The 22,615-nt window shown below is 35.0% G+C and overlaps 1 protein-coding gene across 1 annotated transcript in view; it reads right to left on the bottom strand.

Moving 5' to 3' along the window:
* The window catches only part of GRIK2 (glutamate ionotropic receptor kainate type subunit 2), a 416,129-nt gene that overhangs the window by 4,024 nt on the left and 389,490 nt on the right, over positions 1–22,615 (bottom strand). Inside the window, exon 16 of the mRNA XM_055811207.1 lies at positions 12,214–12,464. Coding sequence (XP_055667182.1) covers positions 12,214–12,464 — 251 coding nt within the window. The remainder of the gene's footprint in view (positions 1–12,213; positions 12,465–22,615) is intronic.

Raw genomic sequence — 22,615 nt, 5'->3', positions numbered from 1 at the left:
GGTAATTGAGCTGTAATATGCCGGATCTTCATGCATAAGGTGTCTTTGCTTAGCATTGTGTAGAAAGCAGGAAACTGCACCTCCTTCTCATCCAGCTGTATTTGAAAGAAAATATTCAATTCTCTTAGACTTTCTATTTTTTTAAGAAAGTGTTGTTGCTTAACATCAGAACTGTATTTATGATTATTAATCTGAAGTTAACCCTGAAACCTTTCAAAAGGGCAAGATTTAATTTAATATTCCCTAATGGCTTACAGGCTAAATTGCTAAGGCTTACAGACCTTGGCATTTTCACTCTATGGGGAACCTAGCATATAACTCAGGAATTTCACAGGGAATCCATCAAGAAGAAAATGCTGCAACTCTCAGCATTATACCACCTTCAGCCATTATATGGTGCTCACCTCTGGAATCAAAGACCTAACTGAAACATTCTGAGGAACAAAATCCTCCTAAATTTTAAATCGGTGCATTAGCAGTTAACACTTTCAAGACTGTGTTTTTTGCCTTTTTTTACCAAGACATCTGATGAGTGCCAGAACAAAGTGAATCCTTTTCAAGATGCATCAGTCCACCAAAACCTTTTGCAAAGATCTGCAAACACTTACCAAAGGGTAATATCAGCAAGAACAGGTTTACAATCAGTAGCTAAGAGGTAAGAAGACACATGCACTTCATGTCAACATGCTGAAATATCCTGAAAATGAGATCTCAAGAAACTTGCCAACACATTTTATCTGAGAATTTTACCTGGATCTGAAAACTCATTAAATGAGAAATATGGGCAGTACTGACAGAAAGGCAGTTAACACAATTTTGAGGTAATTATGTTATGTAGAAAATTCTTCCATTCTGTGTTCTCAAAGTATTTTGTATAAATGAAATTCATGGGAACTTATCTGCATATATTTTAAAAAAAGTATTATTTAATTATTTCATTTACAAAGTTTTTTTATGTATGTTGCATATTTTAAAATATCAAATGTCTGAAAACAGTAAACAGTATGAGCTCCCAAAGAGTACCATTGTTTTGGTAACTGAACACTAACAGAAATACTAGTTTTTTTAAAAAAAAATTCACTCGCTGAAATAATGATGCATTTTAAAAAAGATTAATTCAAGGCTATGTAAAAGTTCATGACCTGGATCCTGATTGTACCTTGGGTTCTACCTGAGAAATATAAGAAGATTTTTCCCACATATTGCAGAATCATGTTTAAAAAAACCATGTTGACAAAGTATTACTTTATGTTTGACCTTTTTTTTAATAGAAATCCTTTTCTTGTGTCATTTCAATTCCAATCTGTGTACAATCTCCATTTTCTGAACAGTTATCTTTGTGTTCATTCACTGCTAGGATACAACTTTCGAAATAATAAGACAGGAAAAAAAACAAAGCAGCTCTAGAATACTTTTTTGTGACAGATAAATGAGATTTTCCAATATGATTTTTGAAAATGTAGTTTAACGTCCCAATCCAGAATTCAATTCACTATTCAGATTGTTAAGGGAAAACTGAAATGTTTACAGAATCTATGGGCTATATTTCAAAACAGTTGTCCATCATGAAACTGGTCACTTTTAGTAGATATATTACAAGACTCTCTGCTTAACTGAGAGAAAATAATCTACTGTGCCCGACTTACCTTCCATGCTGCAGGCATGTTACAAGAATGTTAATTATTGATTTCTCACCAACCCTTACAAAATTGTAAGTTGTCTTCTTAAATGCTACCAGAAAGTAAATGCTGCCTCCAAGCCATCTTGGATATAATCATCTAGCAGAAGAGTTGAAGGAAGACAAACAGTTCTCTAAACAACAGTGCATTTAAGCGCAACTGTTTTGTTGCAGCAAATCACTATAAAACATTAGAAAAAAGCTGCAATTTTAAGTGAGGAGTTCAACTGTGCAGAAGAAAATTTTAATCAGAACTGTTATCTTAGCCTTTTAACACAAAGCAATGCTGAAAAAACTCATCTTCTCGAGAAACGAATTGATACGTCTTTCATTCTTTGCCACAGCTGACAGCTCAAAAGTCATGTAGAATCAAGATAATAATTTTGCAAAACATTAACACTGTTTACAATCTATTTAGACAGCTTGTGCATGGGTTTGCTGCCTGAGAAAAAAAAGTATCTTTGCAAGTATGTATTAATATGAAAGGTAGACAATATTTAAACTGTTTTCATTCTGTTGCTATATAGGAATTTAGAAAGGCATTTAGAAATCATATTAACATCTGTTAGAGATAGAATTATAAGATTATCACCATAGATTTTGCTTGTAACAGCCTAAAAAGAGCAATGGGAAGCCGGGAATGGCATGCATGCACCACTCCTAATATTCTGATTTAAGTGACTAATACTCAACATATGTTAAATATAAAAATCTGCAATCGCTTGCTGGTTTATATTTTTCCCCTCTTTGATGCAGTTCATATTGACTGTCAACCTTCAATAAAAATTTCTAAGATTTACTAAGAAGTTCATTACTTCCAGTCTTGTATATCAGATATTATTTTAAGCTTTGTTTAATTTACTCAAAGCAGTAACAGCAGTAATCTTGCATCGTCTTGTGTTATGGTTCAGTGTTCTAGCATCAAGCAGGATATATCAATCAAACTGGTTTTCATCTTCTTGAAGTTAGCTGAGAATGAATGCACAGCCCTACCCTGACCCTCCCTCCTAATCAGTTTCTGCTTCCATATGCCACTCCTCCAGGGATTTTGAATGTGCATATGGAAAACCTGTCAATCTTAAACCCCCTAGACAGAAACATTAATCCTAGCAAAATTTTGACTTAGCATCACAAAGAGATGAACAATTAATGGAATGAAAATAACCTCAGAAAAAGAGAAATCATATTTCATTGTAGTTGAAGCATTACCATTTCAAAAGAAGTTAAGGTGTATCTGTATTGATAAAATTTTTAGGTTGCTTAGTTATGTACCTAGTCAGACATGACTGCTGATCGAAGGCTGTACACATATACATATATGTACATACATATATATCTATATACACATCATATGGTTACACTAAAAATATTTTGCCACAGACTTCGCTGATGTAGTACATTTTCAGTCTTTAGCAAGTATAATGCACAAGTACACTGCAGACTAAGTTCACATCAATTGGCTGAACATATCACAAATATAATTTCAATTTCAGATGTAGCAATTACTGGCTTTTTGGTAGAAATGGAATGAGCAACCATTTAAGGAAATTATTTTCAGGCCAAAATGTAGTGGAAATTTCATCACCTACTCAAATAAAGACAATAATATCAAGCAATATCAGAAACTTAATTCTGTGAATTAAGGTTTGCTTCCATCATAGTATCTACAAAGTCGAGACCAGTAGAGTTGTTGCAGACAGTTTGGTGAAGCAGGAGGTGAAGCTGTAACTGAATTGCATGAGGATTGTTTCAAGGACCTTTCTAGATATTTTACGGAGAGGATCAACAAGAATCTGATGGGACTGACCCTTCCTGTGACAAACAACACTGAAATAATCTTCTGCAAACTGAAGTGCTCACTGAGTTTTAGAGTTATATGATGAACTTAGATGACATACCTGGACCTCATTGCAGGCCACCTCTAGCATATACTGTTGGTGTGTCCCAGTGGGACAATAAGATTCCAGCTTGCCCTAAATAAGTTATCAATCGGTGTGTAAAAAAATCAATTCAGCCACTGTTGAATTCTAAGATTTATTTCCTGACAAAACAAAATGCACTCTGGTGGATGTCAGAGACTTCTGGTAAAGCAAGTCTGAGTCTATTTAAAGTCTTCTGAAACTATTTAACCTTGTTTCCAGTCTGAGTGCATCCTGACAGCTACGCTGGTTCCTGTGGCTGATGGGGAAACTTCTATTAGTGCAAAAAGCTATTTCAGAGGTGGCTTTGTTTAGCTCTGCCAGCAGCCTTTCTGGCCATTGCACTGACCATGTGGTTTTTCTGACTCACCTGTGGACCTAGGCTGGGGCAGATGGGATTGCACTTGTGTGGTTCCACTCTTTCCTCTCAGAGAAATCCCAGAGGATGGCATAGGGCAATTGCTCATCAGCCCCGAGGGCTCTCTCTCATGCAGGATTCCACAAGGTTTCATCCTGACATCTCTCCTTTCAACATGCATATGAGGCCACTGAGGAGATAATGAAATAATTTGGGCTGTGGTGTCATCAGCACGCAGATGATACACAGTCCTACCCTCTTGTCAGACCAGGATGGTGCAGTTATTTTGCACTTCCAGTATCTGGCTGGAATAGGGGAATGATGGCAGCTCAGTCCCAGGGAGGTAGGTGCTATGCTGGACAAGTACAGGGAAGCATTCAGAAGGTATTAGCTACCCTTATTATTCAGTTCCACCTCTTGTGAAAGAGGCTTACAGTCTCAGATTTCTCCAGGTTCCTAAGTTTGGGTCTGGGTTTTCAAGCTGGATCAGTGGTGAGAAGTACTCTTTGTCACTTGTGTTTCAGTCAGTGGCAATAATTTCTACTGGTGTGAAGCTTGTCACACCAGTCCAGGTCTTCTTCCAGAACATATTACTGCAGTCCAGTGTCCTGGACAATGGCAACAAACCACTGCCAGGTGTCTAATAAGTGCTGACAGCAATTCATAGTAGCAGCAGAATATATGGCATTGCCTATCCGGTTTAAAATTATATCCACTGCAACATTTTCATGGTTCTGTATGTTGTCATCACAGTTGTGCAGGGTATTGCTCCGCCTCTCAGCAGAGGGGATCTTGATCGCACTGAAACAGGTCACCTGAGATCTTGCATACTCAGCCACTGGATGTAAAAGTTCATTCACCTGTTAAATAATTTTTGATCCTATATCTAAATTCATTCTCTGTTTGTCTAAGGAAGGTCAGTTTGCTGATCTTCAGGCTTGATGAAAGGAAGTGACCATGATAAGTAATTAATCCCTTGGGGTATGAATCTATCTGGATTAAAATACTGTCTATAGCATCATGTAGTTTAATTTGAAAATAAATAGTCCATCTTACAGAGACATTTTAGAAAATAAATACAACTTCTCTTAACTGAATTCAGCTATATCTACACAGCTTTTTTTAAAGTTTGCTGAGCTAAATTCCACTGTACATCATTCACTTTAAAAATTTATACTAGTTTTATAGTTCAGTGTGATAGTATAAACCTAACATGAAATTTGGCATGGCCTCAAATCATATTGAACAGAGAGAGACTGTTAATATTAATTTAATGCCAATGTTTTTTGCTATTTTGGAAACACTATTATAGTCATATTGCACTAAGCATGGTTAGAATCCATTGGTAATTACATGGTTTCATCTGGAAGTCTAGGATGTTTTCTCAGTCTAAAAGGTAGCTGTAAATGCTTGTTGCTTTGCTGGCTTATACTGAATTCTAAGTAATCTAAATTAGATGAACTAAACTGTGTGTGCTACTACACTTAGCAATAGTATAGCTGATTAATTCAACATGCAAAGATCAATATTTATATATTAAAATATTTGTATACACGACATGTTAAAGTCATATTCAGGGGAAGGCAATGCAAAGTTATTAGAAAGATGTAAATGTTCTATAATCCAATTTTATTTTTTTCTTGAGAATTGAATTTATTTATTTATTTTACAGAGAAGCCAATAGTTATATAAAGTGAATATTCTTTCTGCTGATGAGTGAAAGTGAATTATTCCTGCTATAAAATAAACAACATGCAGGGGGCTCAAAAAAATATTATACAACTTTAAATTCTTGTCAAACATAAAATATTCCATAACCCAGACCTGTAATTTAACCTGATCTTTAATTGAATATCTATGAAGGAACAGTGAGCCTCCTGAAATCATTTTTTCTACATTTGTACTTGTGCAGTAGTCAGCTTTACATACATTTCAAATCTTTCTGTTCTTTGTTTCTTGAATTACATAAGTTATTAGAGATACCTCAGAAGCAAGGTCCATTATCAAATATATGTTGGTTGAGCTGCAATCAAAAATCAAAATAGAGATCTTGGTTTTAATATTTTATTCTTTGCAAAGGATTTTTAAAATGCTGCAGTCAATCAAATTGGGTTTTTTCCACTTTTTCCATTTTTTTGTCTTATTTTTGTCTTTTCTTCTTTTTTTCCTGTGAGGGGGTGGTGGGGTGGTGGTGGTGATGGGTTTGATTTGGGGATTTGGGGGTTTTGTAACATTTCCTTCCATTAGAAAATATCCTTTAATATGTACTTAGGTGGTTTCCAAGAGGTTATTTAATTATAATTAATACTTCAGTTCCAAATAATCTGTACACTTAGACACATACAAATTATCCATCCAAGTCTATACATCTACATACAGTGCCAAAGGGAGTACAGGGTGATAGAAGTTCCCAATTTTCCAACTGTATATCTGTAGAATGCAATGTGCTAAAGTTGGAAAAAACATTTCTTTTTTTGAGCTGTCACAGCTGCTGCTGCTTTTCCAAGCCAATATTAAAAATTCTGAGGTTACTCCATTACAAAATGGGACATGACAATACAGGCTACATCACTGTACATTGTATCAAAGTTACTTGGGATATAAATCCCAAAGCTTTGACTTTGATTTACCAAGAATGCCCACATTCTTTTGTTTATTCTAGCCTGAGGAACAGGCTTTTCAACTTTAAAATCTTTTGAACTTGCCTCCCCCTGGAAAGGGGGAAAAAAAATAATCACTAGGCTGGGATTTACTTTGGGGTTGTTCCAAGACTATTATAAATCACTGTCCCAAGTACTAAAGAAAGGCTTTTGATATTAAACTGTTAGGGATATTCTGTGAACTCCAATGACACTGATATAACAGCATTTTTTGAGAAAGTAATGAAAAAGACTTTAATGAGAAATAATTTAGTAAAATTTAAAAAAAAAATCAAAAAAACCAAACAAAACCCCAAACCATAAAATATTCTGGTAAAGAAGAACCCTAAAAATCTGTTCATTTTTCATATTAAATTATTGTGGTAATTTTGTTTTGCACCGTTGGTAAGATAACAATTAAAACAAAGATGGAAATGCTGACTTTCTGCATGTCCTACTGATAAAGCAGCATCCACAATATTTCCGTACTTATTAACTTCTTCCTGTAATACCATTCCACATAGGACAAATTACATGTACCCACTTTGCACACCTCAATCCTAAAAAGAAGCATTCTAAGACATGATGAATTAAATTTATCCTGGTGCAAACAGATTGTAGAAGGACCTTGGCAAATAAGCTCATGTTACCGTTTACACTAACTTAATGCAAACAGATCAAGAACAGTCAAAGTGTATTTGAGAGAAGCACAATCACAACATGGTGTCAACTGTATATGGCTACAAGCACAAAAGCTTTTTCTGCCTAGCAGACCCTGGTCCCTCCTTGCCTCTTGCAAAGGGTATGGGTCCGCTACATTAGTAAAACCAGGTGTCAAGATAATTTCTCAAGCCAATGCCACCTTCTCCAACGAAACCATGACCAGGAAGGATACAAGGACAAGCATTTGCAAGGGTGACAGCAAGCAACGTTCTATACATTCTTGACACTGCCTCCAGCCATACTGTGAATTTCATGCTAAAGTTTTCAGCAGTGCACAGGTAGAAACCACACAGCTGACATTAATGGTAATGTATCTAATCACTCTGTGAAGGTGGTATCACAACGGAAACAATCTCAGAGAAGACTTAAAAAAAACCCCAAACAAATAAACAAACAAACCAACCACTAAAAAAAAAACACCAAAAAAACCCACCCAAACAAAGGAAAGGTCAATAAATTCTCAAACTGAGAATCATCAATGTATTATGCTAAATATTAATGGTCTTCAAGGTCAATGTTTTCCCTGGCCTTTATGATAATAATTTGAGTTATACAAAACTAGATGCATGAAATGTACATAAACCCATAACACATTGAATCACATCAATAAAAAAGAAGGACATAGTAATTGTTTTAAATGGCTTCTGTTTCTAACATTGTTTATTCACTGCCCTCTGTGTGCCTGTTAAAATCAGGGAGCAGGTCATTCACCAGCAAAAGCAATTATAAAATGCAAATGACTGAGCATTTATTGTCAAGATTGGCTAGATAAAAAAGGTCTGCTTAATAACATGTTTCTAAGCAGATGACATAATTAGATGTTTGTATCATATACAATAGGACAGAATACAAGCCTTTAGGATTTTTTAGAAAGGCTGCAACTGAAAAATAGGTGAGCATTGTGACATAAATTCTATTAAAAAGTAACAATTAAATTTCCCTCTGAGAAATTAGAAGGCACCATCTTGTGGTTACTCTGCAGGAATGCAGTCAGGACGGCTTCTGGTCTGCCACCTCCTCTTACCCCTTTCCACTGTGTCAACTGGAATTTCAAAATTCTGCCATAGACAAGGACAATACTTTGTCATTTCCAATCCTTATTTAGCTCAAAACACAACCCAGGTTACCACATTACTCAAATGTGGTTTTGGGGTAGACAGCAAATTCAGAACTATTGGCAATCATAGCAAAATCATGTTTAACTTCTAATAAGTTGAAGATCGAATACTACCATAATCTAAAATTAAAGCTGCATGAGTTTTGGAGCCAGCCAGGATCAGAAACTTCTATTCCTGTTATCCTTACATTATCAAAACCAAAATATGGTTTGTGCATTTTGCAAAAGGTGTTTGAAATTTTTGTGCACAATTTCTTTTGGGCAAAAGTCAACCAGTTAAGTTTGTTCCATCTTCAAAGACATAGTTAGTCTTATATACAGGTCACAGTTCAGCATTCAGAATTTCTTGTTCAATAGAATCTGCAGTTGTAAGTAACACTGTTTTGTATGTAACACACATGTATATTTGCAGCTACCAATGTTTGCTTGGGGTCCAGTCCTGCTAACTTCTCATTCATTGTACCTTGTGAGATAAACTATCCAGACTGGTATTTCTCAACTCAGTTGTACAGCTTAGCAGTGAATTATTTACCATGGAAAGTGCAATTGTTTTTGCCTTCCTTGAGAAATGTGCGTAAAATATAAACCAGTATCAATTTAGTTACTGTTTTTATAATAAATTATAAATAAATAACTCTTTCAGAGATGCTAATTTAGCTGATGTTTAGGTTATGATTTGATCATATAACTCCAGAAATATTTTGTTGGTGTTACTCTTTCAGTACACTTTAAGACTTAATCTAGTATTTTGCATTATAGGAAATCCATGACCAGATCTCCTGTAGTGAAACAAACAGTTAAGGTATGTTGACATGTGTCTCTTTTCACATTATTTGAAGTACTTAACAGGTCAAAATTAGCAAAATGTACGTCTCCTATTTTTTCACAAGCGGACCTAGTTCTGACCTGCTGATGGCTCAATGAGTTTTGAATGGCTATAAATGATAACAGAACTGAATCCATATATTGTTCTTTTCACATCCATCGGATTTGGATCTTCTAGACAATACTTAGTAAATTAGGACACTCATTTTTCAAACAAACTAGTCAAAGTGTCAGTGACTAACAGTCTAACATCCAGGGTTTTCTTTGCTTTTGAAAGCTGACAATAGAAGTGGAATTTCTTTGTGTCTGGAAAGTGTTGTAGTTGCATGCATTCATCTGCTTTTCCAGAAACACTACAGCTAGTGTCACATGTTTCCTCTGGATTTTTGAGAACATCAGGACCATGGATGTACTGAAATACTTTGATTACAAGATGCAAGAGATTTTTAGCAAATAACACAGTGCTGTCTGCTGCTTTTTGAAGCTCAGTTCCTTTCAAGGTTTCACTCTTCTGGCTAGGTTCACCCAGCCAACGTCTCTGTTTAAGTGTGCACTCCAGCAGTGGGGTGACACCAAAAATGCTAAAAAACTATATCTAGTTTATACACTTTAAATCTGCATTGCCTCCCCAGTGGAAGTGCAGGTTTTGTATACATTACAAAGCAGACACACATGTTAATATGCCCACTTATGTCCCAGGATACTCCATATATTCAGCAGCTGAAGGATCTGATTTGTTTCCTTGGTTGTTAACATGACCTTTGATCTTCCCTATTTCCAAGCATTGACAGGCATTATACAAATGCCAGAAGGATACTCTGATTCTAAAAGGATGGAACTATAAAAGTTACCAAAATTGTTGCCTCCCCTCTCCCCATGGGATAGCCAAGGCAGCATTACTTGCATGGTTTACTTATCCCAGCAGAGGTGACGTAGAAACTGGAGACAGCTATATCCCCTTTGGCTGCTGCTTGCTCCCTCTCCCAGGCAAAGGGGACCTGCTACATTAGGAGAGGATACAAGATGTTCACTGAGGTTCTGTGTGTGCTGGGAGAAGAGTGGATGAGGAGATGCTGGGGTAGGCCACGGGCAGCGATGCCTGCATCATCTTCCTGTTAATTTCATTCCACAAGTAAAGTTTTACTGCAATTTTACTGATTTTCTGACATCAGGGTATGTGGGTATAGTGGGGAGGGGAGGGAAGGTAAGAGACTGGCGACAAGAAAGAAAGAGAGGAGAGAAATCTGACTATCTGAAGCGCTTCAGATTCACTCCTAATGTTTTAAAGTATCTGAATAGTTGATGATAAAACCTTTCTGGTAGCAGTACTGTTAAAAGGTCTGATACTTTCAGTCATTGCTATGTCTATCCATCATTAACCAACAAAAATAAAAAAGAAGCAAATAAAAAAACAACAGGAAAAAAATCACAAAACCATAGGGCTTAGAGAAACATGTCCTTAATTAAGAGGTTTCTCTTTGCTTCCTCAGACAACTTCCAACATGCTGTTATTGGCACGTAAGAGACTCATTCACACCCTGAAAAATACTGAACTTATGTTACAAGATTATTAACAAAACATTTCTATTTTTCTATGTGATTCCTTGTTAAAAATCTAGAAAAGCTAAACCAAATTATATTGATTTCCATATGAAATCCATATCCATGTTAGGAATGGATAAAAATTATTGATACTTACATGGGTTAATTAAGTAACTGGTACCTTTGTCCTCAAATTCATTTCAGAAACATAACATTTCAATAGTAAGTTAACAGAAAGGAATTAGCCTGTAGTATCATAAAGAAAAGGATCTAAATGGTTCTTTAACAATTTTATAAAATGTACCCATGTTCAAACTGTGTTTAGGACACTGTAACCTCACGCTGCCTTTGTGTGTATTAGAAAAAAACTTCTTTAACAATATGTTTATAACAGGACACTTGCATATCAAAAGGTTGCCTCAAAAGAAGTAAAAACAAATTGTAAATTTTCTGAGTAATGATTCAAGTTACAAAAACTCACCAGTAGCATCTGGAAAAATATTAATATAAATATAGTCATTGGATTTACTTCTGATAGTATTAAATTAAATGTATAAATATAAATATAGAAATTGCCATAGGTCACAAGCTCCTTGAAAGGAGAAGAAAAAAAGAAAAAGACCTAGTAAGGTCCAACAGTTTCTCTCAATTTTTAAAATTCAGAATTTGTCATAGCAATAAAATACAGTTTAAGTTTACATTTAAACATGGACATACATATATATCTATAAAGATACATTTATTTATTATGCAAAAATGATAATTCTAACTAAGAATTTCACAAGCTATCACTAGTGTTGGCACAATTACAATATTGTTGTTGTATAAATTGCAAGTACAGAACAAATTAACACTAGAATTTTCAAAACTGAGTCAGTTTGAAATTACAGGACATCATACCAGTAGTAAACCCACCAAAAAAAAATGATGCAGACATAATCTTTTCCAGATGCTACCGGTACAACTTTGCAAGCATAAACTTCTGTAAAGAACATTTCTTTAGACACATTTTTAGATTTTGACTTTAAGCTACAGACAGTTTGTCTTATGAAAATCAGAATTATATGTAGAAGATTAATTTGTTTCCCATTACAGTTTCAGATTTCTTCTTCATCCATAAAATTAACTGCAGTGAACTTCCAGGAGTAAAAAGCTGTCTTTTTTCAGGCTTGAATAAGAGGAGAAATAGTCACTTGTCCTGAAATCTGGCTACAATTAAACACATTGAACACAAATTAAAAGCTGTAAATGTAAAACTTTGGGTACTTTGCTGTGATCCTTTGTTACACAAATACTATACTAAATCACACTGTAATAAACAATCAGTATGCATCACCTACATTTCACTACCAAATGCTTAAAGTATTATTTAAATAGACCATATATATAAAATAGGAAAAGACAATATTTACCTTTTCCAACTGGGCATTTTTTTTTGATTTATACAAAAACTCCCCCACTGCCACAAAGACAGACAGAACCAGTCCTGCTGCCAGCACGATGAAGATTCCTCCAATATTTTGAACTCCCAAAGCACTGGCCTCTTTACTTTCCTCCTCTGGGCAGCCATTGCCTCTCCACCATTTCTCTTTCATCATGTGGAGCTTGCCTTCCTCTTGCAGCTGAAGAATTGCTATAGTGATCTTGTCTCTATATGGAGAACCTAAGGAGACAACAGGGTACATATATTGTGTGTGGTATGTTTTAAATAAAGTTAGTTATTTCTCATAAGAATAAAATGTAATATAATGTCACAGGAAAAACTATATCCTCTACAACCACAGTATTTATCAAAAATACATTTGCATCTCACCAGTCACACTGGTCGCATAAATACAAACCACCACACACACACACATATAAATATATACGCATAAAACCTGATCCAGCTGGTGATGTCTGTAAGCCAGGCAACCTGATGCAACAGGTGCTATCACACTTGGTCCCGTGGTCTCAAACTTCTTCAAGTCCAGCTATTATATCAGCTAAATAATATTAATCTTACAATTTTCATCAGGCTTTTGATTATGCCACAGTAGATTTAATCTAATATACATATATCTGCAGGCTGTTGCTTCATAGCTTGTTACCCTAAAGCTAACCCAAGGTCTGATATGTAACAAACACTTTATGCTATTACTTTATTACAAGAAGAAACAGCAATTTATGCTTTGAGACCAAGCCATAAAAGTCTCTATTTGACAGATTGTCAGGCACTTAAGATACCTTCCAAACATGCGCATCATTATTAATAGTATCAGGTAGCAATGCATTCAGAAAGATAAGGTTAAGTGTGTTTGGATAACAGGGATATAAGTTTTCATATTTTAATATATTTCTTCCTCATAATTCAGTATATTTAAATGACATGAAAATGTTGTAGCTTCTGAATATTTCAGTATTTCAAGGGGCAGTTCAAAGGGTAGTCTCATATCTTTTTATGTCATCTGCTCTCTTTTTCTTTATAGAGTGCATAAGGACTTTTCAATGAGTATTTTAAAATCTACATTAATTAATGAATAATGCCAATAGAGAAAACTATTCTGAATGTTAGAGCGTAAATCACATCAATTAGAAGTGCTATCTCTGTTAAGATTTGTGTAATGTTTAAGGAGAAAACAAAGACATAATTTTCCTTCTTTGAAAACAGGAACAAAAGACTTCATTAAAGTGATTAAGAAGTCTCAGGGGAGGAAAAAAGAGTAAAGAAGAAGGCATGGCATCCCTTCTTTCATGTGATATGAATGCAATTCTGCAAAGAATCCCTTCTCTCTTTCTTTCTGTCATAATAATGTTACTTGCTAACTATAATTTTTACAGTGGTTCCTTTGACTGAGTAATAAAATGCATTTTCATTATCTTGATACCTCTAAAACAAAAATTCCTCAGCATCCTTTAGAGAGATGCTGCCTATTTGACTATTTCATGTTCTGTGATCAGCTGTGAAGGTGCTGAAGGAATGCATGAATAGGATATTTTATACTCTTTACACTCTTGGAAAACATATGATTTCTTTTAGAATGTCTTTATATTTATTCTTTATTTCTTCAATTTCTTCCTACATGTCTTGAGCTTATCATGAGAATAAAGCTGGGTTTATTCAAAGGGTTGCTGTGCCAGCATGGAAGTAAAATGTAGAAAAGACCATTAATTACAAAGCACTCTGGGCTTTTCCTTTATTACAGAGTAAAACAGTGGGAAAACCTGGCCTCAAAGTATCTGTTTCAAGAACTCATGCTTTTGTCATCTATACTTAGAACAGAATGATGTTCTGTGCTCGGACTAAACTGTGTGTACACAGGACTATACAGGAAGCAGAAAGAAAGGAAAACAAACTCTTTTCTGCTCTCTTGTGCATGCAGGGGGCTAAATTACACCCTGATCATGCTGAAACACTGTAAAACCCTATAGCTGACACATTTCTCAGTCAGACAGAAGAAGGAAAGTGATCAGTCCACAAGTGCCTGGGGAAGTGTAAGTGCACCCTATAATCTTTTGGGGGTATTTTCAGTGTTACACTACATATAAATACTTAACTACTTAAACAACATTAGACTCTGAGAAAAAAATCTTGGACCCAGTTTAAGCCATCTTCTGATCTGACAGGCTGCTTTCTAATTAGACACATTTCCATTCAGTTTCCACACTTCTGTTGGTCTAAATATAGGCAGTACCACCAACTATTCTTCTTGTATTGTTTATATATTCTAGGGACCAGATTTGTACACATACAGTTGTAGTCCATTTGAAGTACTTAAAAAATTAATCAACTGAGGAATTCATAGACAGAAACCATAAAGCATGAACTACTCCTGTCTACAATTCAAGTTTATTGGGATTGCATTAGGAGCGTGCAGTTAATAGTGATTCAGTTCAACAGTATTTGTATCACTGTTGGTGATTTGCAGAATTTTGCACAAATAGTTATGGAGTGAACAGATTACAGGGCCTTTGGTGTTTCTGCTGCAGTATTTTTATTTCTTATACCTTATTATCTTATCTTAAAAGTGTAATCTCACAAGTAATCACACTAGTGTGGGATGACTAGCATTGCATACTGCTGCTTTTAAATTAAGAATTTAAAATTGTATAACCATGATAAAGCTATCATTCAGTGCTGTAGTTCTACTTCTGAATGACTTAAAATGTTTGAAATTAATTGATCCACATTTTGCAACAAATAATGAGTATATTTAATAATATACTTGGAAAAAAAAATCATTTTTAATGCTGTTTATATTGATTCAAGTAGTTACTGAGTGAACAAAAGAAGCATAGCAACAATATAATTTCCTAAGTTTTTATTTGCTCCTGATCTTTTCCTGATACAAGCTGGACTGCAAGTCCCAGCAATGAAAAATCTACCTAACAGCACCTGAAGTGGCTAAAAGTATCATGATATGATCTGTGGATAACAAAAGTAGCATACACACAGAAGAGAAAATAAATACAGAAGATGGACAAGGCATCCAGATTACACTTTGGATGTTAAGATTATTTTTTCTTGTAGAAATGAAAAATTTCAACAACTGAACGTAGAAGATTTTTGGCATTTTTGGGTAATTTTCCCTATCACTTATGTCACATGATTGAAAGACAAACTAAGCCCTTCCATGAGGTATTGGAAGAAGGCCATGTCCTGGATTTTTAAATGTTTTTAAAATCAGAAGTATTTAATTTAAGAGAATTTACTGTTAGAGAGAAAAAAATAAAACAAACACCAAAACTTTTAGACTCCCAGACAATGTATATGAATGCATTTACAAAATAAATATGGCATGAATAAAATTAAAGCAGAAGTGGAAGAAAGGAAAAAAGAAGAAAAAAAGAGAGATTAAGATTCTGCCATGTGAAAAACAAGCCACTGAGAAAAAAAGAAAAAAATTCTTACCAGTCTGTGCATGGGGGGAAGACTGGAAAGGGACAGACACGGTGATATTTAAAACTCCATCCCAAAATCATGGGAAAGATGAGCTTATAATCTTCAACTGAGTACAGAGAAAGGGAAAGTTTGGTGGCTTTGTGCAGAAATTTCTCCCTTTTTTTTCTTTCTCTTTTCCTCTTCCCTACTGCTTTCACTTCTTAATCAGCTGACAAGCAAGCTATTCTCGTGACAAACTGTGACTGGAGGGCATACAGAATATAATCTATACATTATTTGCTGGTCCCACTCTAGCTGCTGTTTGCAGGAATTATAATTGCTGCCAGAAGAATTTTAAGACCTTCTGTTATAGGTTTATAGAGACCTTAGTGCCTTCCTATGAACAAACCCAATAAAGGATACAATAATTTACATTTGCAGTTACCTGCTTATGAAAATTTAAAATAAAAACTAAAATTTGCATTAAATTCTATTGTCTAGTGAAGCACCTGTACAAAATTAGGATAACAAAGTCTCAGAAATATTGCAGAAGTTATACATATATATGGTTTCTGCCCCGAAGTCTGAGTATATAAAAAATTATGCACATGATATGTTTAATGATAAATTATGAACACATAAGCTTTTCCTATCAGGATGTCACTGCACACAGATTGGTATGTTGAAATCCTGCTTAAAATGTTTCCTACCTGATTATAATTTAGTAAAATCTCCTGCTTGGTTTCTCTTAATCTGTTTTATTCATTCTATCAAATACTACAGTAGTTGGAGCATATTGGGACCTGTAGAACTGAATTTGACCCTAGGTAAATAAAAAGGAATAGCAGCATTCTGCTAACTCCTTCATTAAGAAAATGTCAGATGAGGAACATTTTTGTTTTGTCATTTCAGGTGCATTTTACCAAAAGAAATCATTACAAATTGTCTGGTATTTTGAAAGCTGGTGCCCATGGTACATAGTTACATGGTACTTTTTATTTGCTAGATGGAAAAATCCATTCCGAATTCTCCTACACCAGTGATAGTGTCTTTTGTTCCTGTCCTTTTCCTTTTGTTATTAAAACCCCCCAATACTGTTCTACTTATCTTGCAACATTACTTCATAGTCTGCGTACTTGGCCTAAGGAAAAGAGAAAGCTAGTTAGGAATACACCATCATATTCAGAACCTAGGTACAAAACTTAGATAATCAAGAATTTCTTCTAGTACTTTAAGTATTTATTGGAAGGAGAAAGCCCCATTTAACAGGAAAGATACTCCTTTAATATCTAGGTGTTGAAGCTGTATGTGAATACATTGAAAAAGGAACCAATTCAAGTTCTAGTTTTATCAGTTGATAGGAAGCAGCAGGAAGATGGAGGAGTTTTGGGTTTTTTGGTTTTGAGGTTGGTTGTTGTTTTTTTCCAGCATGAGCCCATTTCCATTATGGTTACACCAGATTGATCTATCTGTCCTAAAGATAGCTTGGGTACATATACACAAGCTGCAGTCACAGTCTCACTCCAGTCTAGGCGTATCTGAAATCTCTTTACGAATGCTAGCTAATACCATTTATACTATAGGGGACAGGTGGAATCATTTAAGTCTTGGCATATTGACATTTCTCTGTACTTAGCCCCATAAAGAATCACAGACTAAATTTTCTGCCGCCAAACTGATTGCATGTTGAGTTAAATCATATTTGAAAGTTTTGTTTGTCGTATTGTTCTGTTATCTCTGTCCATCAGTTACTATGATGAAGCTTTCCTCTTTTTTTTTTTTACAAGACAAAATTTAGGCCTTTGGAATAGACATTCCTGGCCAGGGGATAACATGATACAGTATGTGGACTTCAGTTTCTCTTAAGTGTCTGCATACTGCAGTCATAGGCATGACTGAAAGAAGATGGAAGGAATTTCATTTACACATGATTATGGAGTAGATGATTAGACTATGAGGAACCATGGAAAAACTACTTCCTACAGCCTCATGCATCACAGGGCCTTAAACACCTTCCAGGAATCTGTAGCATAGTCAAAGACTGACAGCCACAGTTATGAGATGCCGTAGAAAAGGAATAAACAGCTCAGAGGCACTGGATATAGGAGAAGCACTTACTTTAGCACTATAGAAATGCTTTTATTTTAAAAGTCACAGCCACATCTGCTTCCTAACTCTGTTAACCCTCTCTAATTGGGATGGGAGGGAAGTGACAGAGAGAAGGATCGACATAGCTTAGTTAGTTCTTATCTGTGCATTCAAAAGTCTCCAAGCAACACATGAAGAAAAAAGGATTCTATCAGCTCCCAGTCCCTGTCTCAAAGTCAGTTCATTTTCACATAAGAAAAGATCACTGAGGACTCTTCCCAGGTCATGGAGTAATGCCATTGCCATAGTTGGGGATTAAAATTCTTAGGCAGTCGTAGGAAGGAAGCAACACCCCACAGTGAAGAGAAGAGCAATAAATCAAAAGAAAAGGTGACAGTTCCTGCAGACTTGACGCAGGAACAGATCCTCCTTTATCCCAAAATATGGATCTCAGTTTAACTCCAAGTAGGTAAGCACAGTTCACCAATTCATTAAATAAATAAATAAACAAACAAACAAATAAAAAGCGCCACTGATGAAAAGATGTTCTCACCAGCAAAATTAGATACTTCCATAAGAAGTAGCAATTGGGCAGCTATTTTAAGAGTATAGAACCAACCTGAGATCATTGCATTACAGCAGGAGATGAATGTATATTTAAACGTAGCTTTCATAACAGGCTTTCTTTGTGGTGTTAACTGAGTAACTTTTTCCTGTTTCCTAGCTCTGTGCCTCACAGCAAATTTGTTGGTTTATATTTATGAAATGATCAGATATTACAGCGTTCTCATCTCTAAAGTACTCTAAATTATTAATATGAATTAATATCAAAGTATTCCAGACACAGAATTTAAACACACTTCTCAAGTATACTGAAAACAACTGCTATATTAATAAACTCTGAGTGGTCATAGATCTTTTTTAATGTAGAAATCATAAATTAACAGGAAATTTATATAATTGTTATCCATCTCTTGGACTGTCAAAACCAAGTTTTTCACACCACAAGAGATCGAGAACATTTATATACATTTCCTATTAATTTATTATTAATGCATTAATATATGAGATTCATTTAAAGATTAATAAAAGGTATACTTCTTGCTCCTCTACTAGCTGTTCTTTTACCTCTTTATGGACTTCTAGCTTATTGACTTTCAGACTTCTGGACATAAAGAAGCCTTTTTCAAAGTTCTTTAAATACCCCACACGTTGTGGACAATATTGGGAATAAATAATAAAGTCACAAATCTAATATAAGGAATACTTGCAACTTTAATTTAGCTGTGTTGCATATACATTAGATTTCCCCTTCTCCTCTTTCTGACTAAATACATAACTTTCAATTTTACTGGTTTTTTCCAAAGGATGTATCAAGACAAAATATTTATCAGGATAGGTTAATGTTTCTGATGAAACAAAATCAGTGTTTCCTGATTTTGATCATTAACCCCGATATTTCATGCTATGTTAAGTTTATGATATAATAATATTAGACATATTGTAAATATTAAATTTACATATTTCATGCTATGTTAAGATTATTATATAGTAATATTAGACATATTGTAAATATTAAATATTCATTAAGTTGCAGTTACTACAATGGAAGGTCCTCAGTAGATGTTTACAGCAGTCTAAGCTACCCCACCTATAACTAAAACTGCAAACATTCAAAATAGAATACCAAACAAAGCTGTTCACTATTCCTTTTTACATACATACATATTTTCACTTTTGAGCTACATGTATGGCTTGGAAAAGACAAGTTGCTGGTAAGAGGCAGGAAACATTTTAAATCAGTATTCTATGTCAAACTAATCAAAACCCTTTCATGAGTGGTGTGTTCTCTTACTGTTTTCACTTCTTCCCTGTCATAACCATTCTCAACTCATGCTAATTTCTGGTATTTTCTTTATAGAATCATCATTAAAAAGTTCACAAAGATTTATAAAGCCAAAATGTAACCAAAAGAAATCATGTAGCTGAGATTTATTTCATATTAAATTGCTCATAATTGTCCACCTAAAGGTATGCAACATAACTGATATCAAAATTAGATGAATACATAGGAGATTTAGGATTACAATAGCCATTCATGAATTCTTGTGTTCATAAGCACTTATGGTTTTAGGATTGAGAAGGGAACATCCTTGAATATATTAATTTGTAACTAGCTTAAAACTTATCTATCCTCCACAGTGAGTAAATTACAAAAAAATTGCATGTATAATGGTTGCTTATAATTAATAATTTCAATAAGATACAATAACAGGTTTGATAGCTAACATACACCATTTTTATCTATTTATTTTTGCAGTAACAAGACAACTTGAACAGAATGAAGGCCTTTTTTAAACTATTTTAAACACTCAGATCATTATTACATTATCATATTAGACATAGGTATTCTATTCCATTTTTTCTTTTTTCTTTTTTTTTAGTGCAGTTTAGTTTTCTCAGCCCCTGTTCAAACTATCATTGTAAACAGCTCTAAAGCATGGCTCTTAGTTTAAATACTGAATCCAAACAAATAAAAGGTAGTAACATTTTTGTAGACTCCTCATGCATTGTAACATCATAGACAGTTTGAAAAGATCATAATCATAATACATTGTTATCTCTCTAACCCTGTTGAACTGTGCAGCTGCAGAACAGGAGATATCTTTGTTGAAACCTGTACTGAGAAAATCAGTGATATTATTTTAACATAGCTAGAAGTATTTCATATTTATACAATGTTTTTATTTATTTTTTTAAAATTCTTATTGCAAACCTGTATCACTCAAATATGAATGGTTTGCAATTACAGCCTCCTTTGTGGGAAATATTTGTTTAACACTACCCACCTTAATTAAGGAAGTCTAATGAAATGCTACATGAAGTTCTGCTATACATGAAGATTTCAGGCAGGCAGACAAGAGTATGTTGAAAGACAAGAAAAGTGTAAGTTCGTAATAAAAGAGTCCAGACCTGAAAACCCAGTTCATGCTTTTGCAGAGCACCCTAACACCGTGCCAAGCTATAAAGCAAATTCTGAAAACAATGAATGTCAGTGTTTTGCCATTAGCTGTTTCATCGTGGGTGACGTGTGAAGTGGCCTTGGGTACATCTAACTGCAATGACATCTTAAATCTGGGCAATCTGCATTTAAGTTATTAAAAACAAAAATAGAGACCTTTGAAGCTGTAGAATTCCTACGAAGTCTAACATTGTATTTATAGGTGATGATAAGAAATTTCAGCTGCTACTCTTCTATTAAGTGGTGCTCCATATTTTCAAATCCCTCTGATAAATAAGAGAAGCTGATGCCTTGAGGTGCAGATTTCTGTTCCCCAATTTGATTTACAAGGTTAAAGTGATTACAGAATCAAGGTAGTCCTCAGTTGGTCTTTGGGAGGAGGAGGCATCAGCTGTGTGCATCATATATACAGTGAGAATTCAAGAAGTTTGACTATTCGAGGACTGCTTACAGACACTGGATTTCAGTGTTTCACTCACTGTGCCATTTGTCTATAAAGCACCATGGCAAAATCAAAGTCATGGTGCTAGTTTTTTCATTTATGCTAGCCAGCTTAGAAAATTCTGTCCTCAACAGTGGGGCTGGATGAAATAGCAAGAAATCAGGTTCATTAAGAGCTTTGAGTATTTGATTTTTTTTTTCCATTACAAGGGTATCATTTGGGTGCAGCAAATGAAACTAGGCAGGTTCAAACCAAAAGACAGCCAATAGCTTCTGTTTAACCCTTTTGGATGCAAATACAAGTCACTATTCAAAGAGAAGGATCTTGAAGTCTGAAGTACTATTGTCACAAAACTGTTGTATTTCAGTACGATGGAAGGTAGAACTTTGGAAGAGTCCTCTGAAGATGATCTAGTCCACCCCACCTGCTTATGCTACAGCATATTACTCAGGGCATGTTGCCCAGCTGGGTTCTGAATATCTCCAAGGATGGGACTCTAAATCTCTGGGCAACCTGTTGTAGTGTTTGACCACCCTTACTGTAAAGAAGTTTCTTTGTGTGTTTGTTTTTCTCCTCTCACATTTAAATGGATTTTATTTTATTTCAGTACATGCCCCGTGCCTCTTGCCTAGTTGCTGGATGCTAGTGAAAAGTGTCTGACTCTCTCTTCATTATTTTCCCTCTTCAGGTGCTTACATGCATTGCACAGATACCCCCTGATCTTTTTTCTTCAGGCTGAACAGTCCCAGCTTTGTCAGCCTCTTCTGCAACCTTCAGAAAGAATGTGGTCAATTTGCTTTGTTATTTCATGTCCCTCAGAAGAACCTTAAAGCATTGAAGTTAAACTACAGAACACTTGGTGGAGGGTGATACTTATTCAGTGAGCCTGAGTTGCTGGGAAATGAGATCCCACTTCTAACAGGCAGTGAAAAAGGAACACTGAGCCAGGGAATGCAAGGCAGACAAAATAAATAGCTGATGCTGCAGCTTTTTCAGATCAAGAATGCCGAAATTCAATAAAACACCATGTGCCAGGATGCAACGCGCTAGTTTGTTCTAACCAGGTGTGACATATCAGGACAGACATTTTACATTTGTAAATGTGTCTTTGACAATACAATACATACATATGGTCCTAGGCACTATAACACAAGCATTGAAGTCTTAATAATATCTTTGCTTCAGTTACTTCTGTTCCATAAATTCCTACCAGAAACCATTTCTCTAAGGCAAAGTATGCTCACAACACCTACCAGACATGAAGTGGTTTGGCATATCTTCACTGATACGAAAGCTCAGTCTCTTAGCATTCCTCTCAGACAGTGCTTCAATATGCTTATACTTCTGAGGTAACTATAAAAGCCACTTCTTTCATCAAATATGTTAGCTACACTTTCTTAA

Source organism: Falco peregrinus, chromosome 7 (assembly GCF_023634155.1).
Source record: "Falco peregrinus isolate bFalPer1 chromosome 7, bFalPer1.pri, whole genome shotgun sequence".
In the NCBI taxonomy this organism is placed as follows: Eukaryota; Metazoa; Chordata; class Aves; order Falconiformes; family Falconidae; genus Falco; species Falco peregrinus.
Note: the sequence above shows the minus strand (reverse complement) of the source record. Positions and strands in the feature narration are given on the sequence as shown.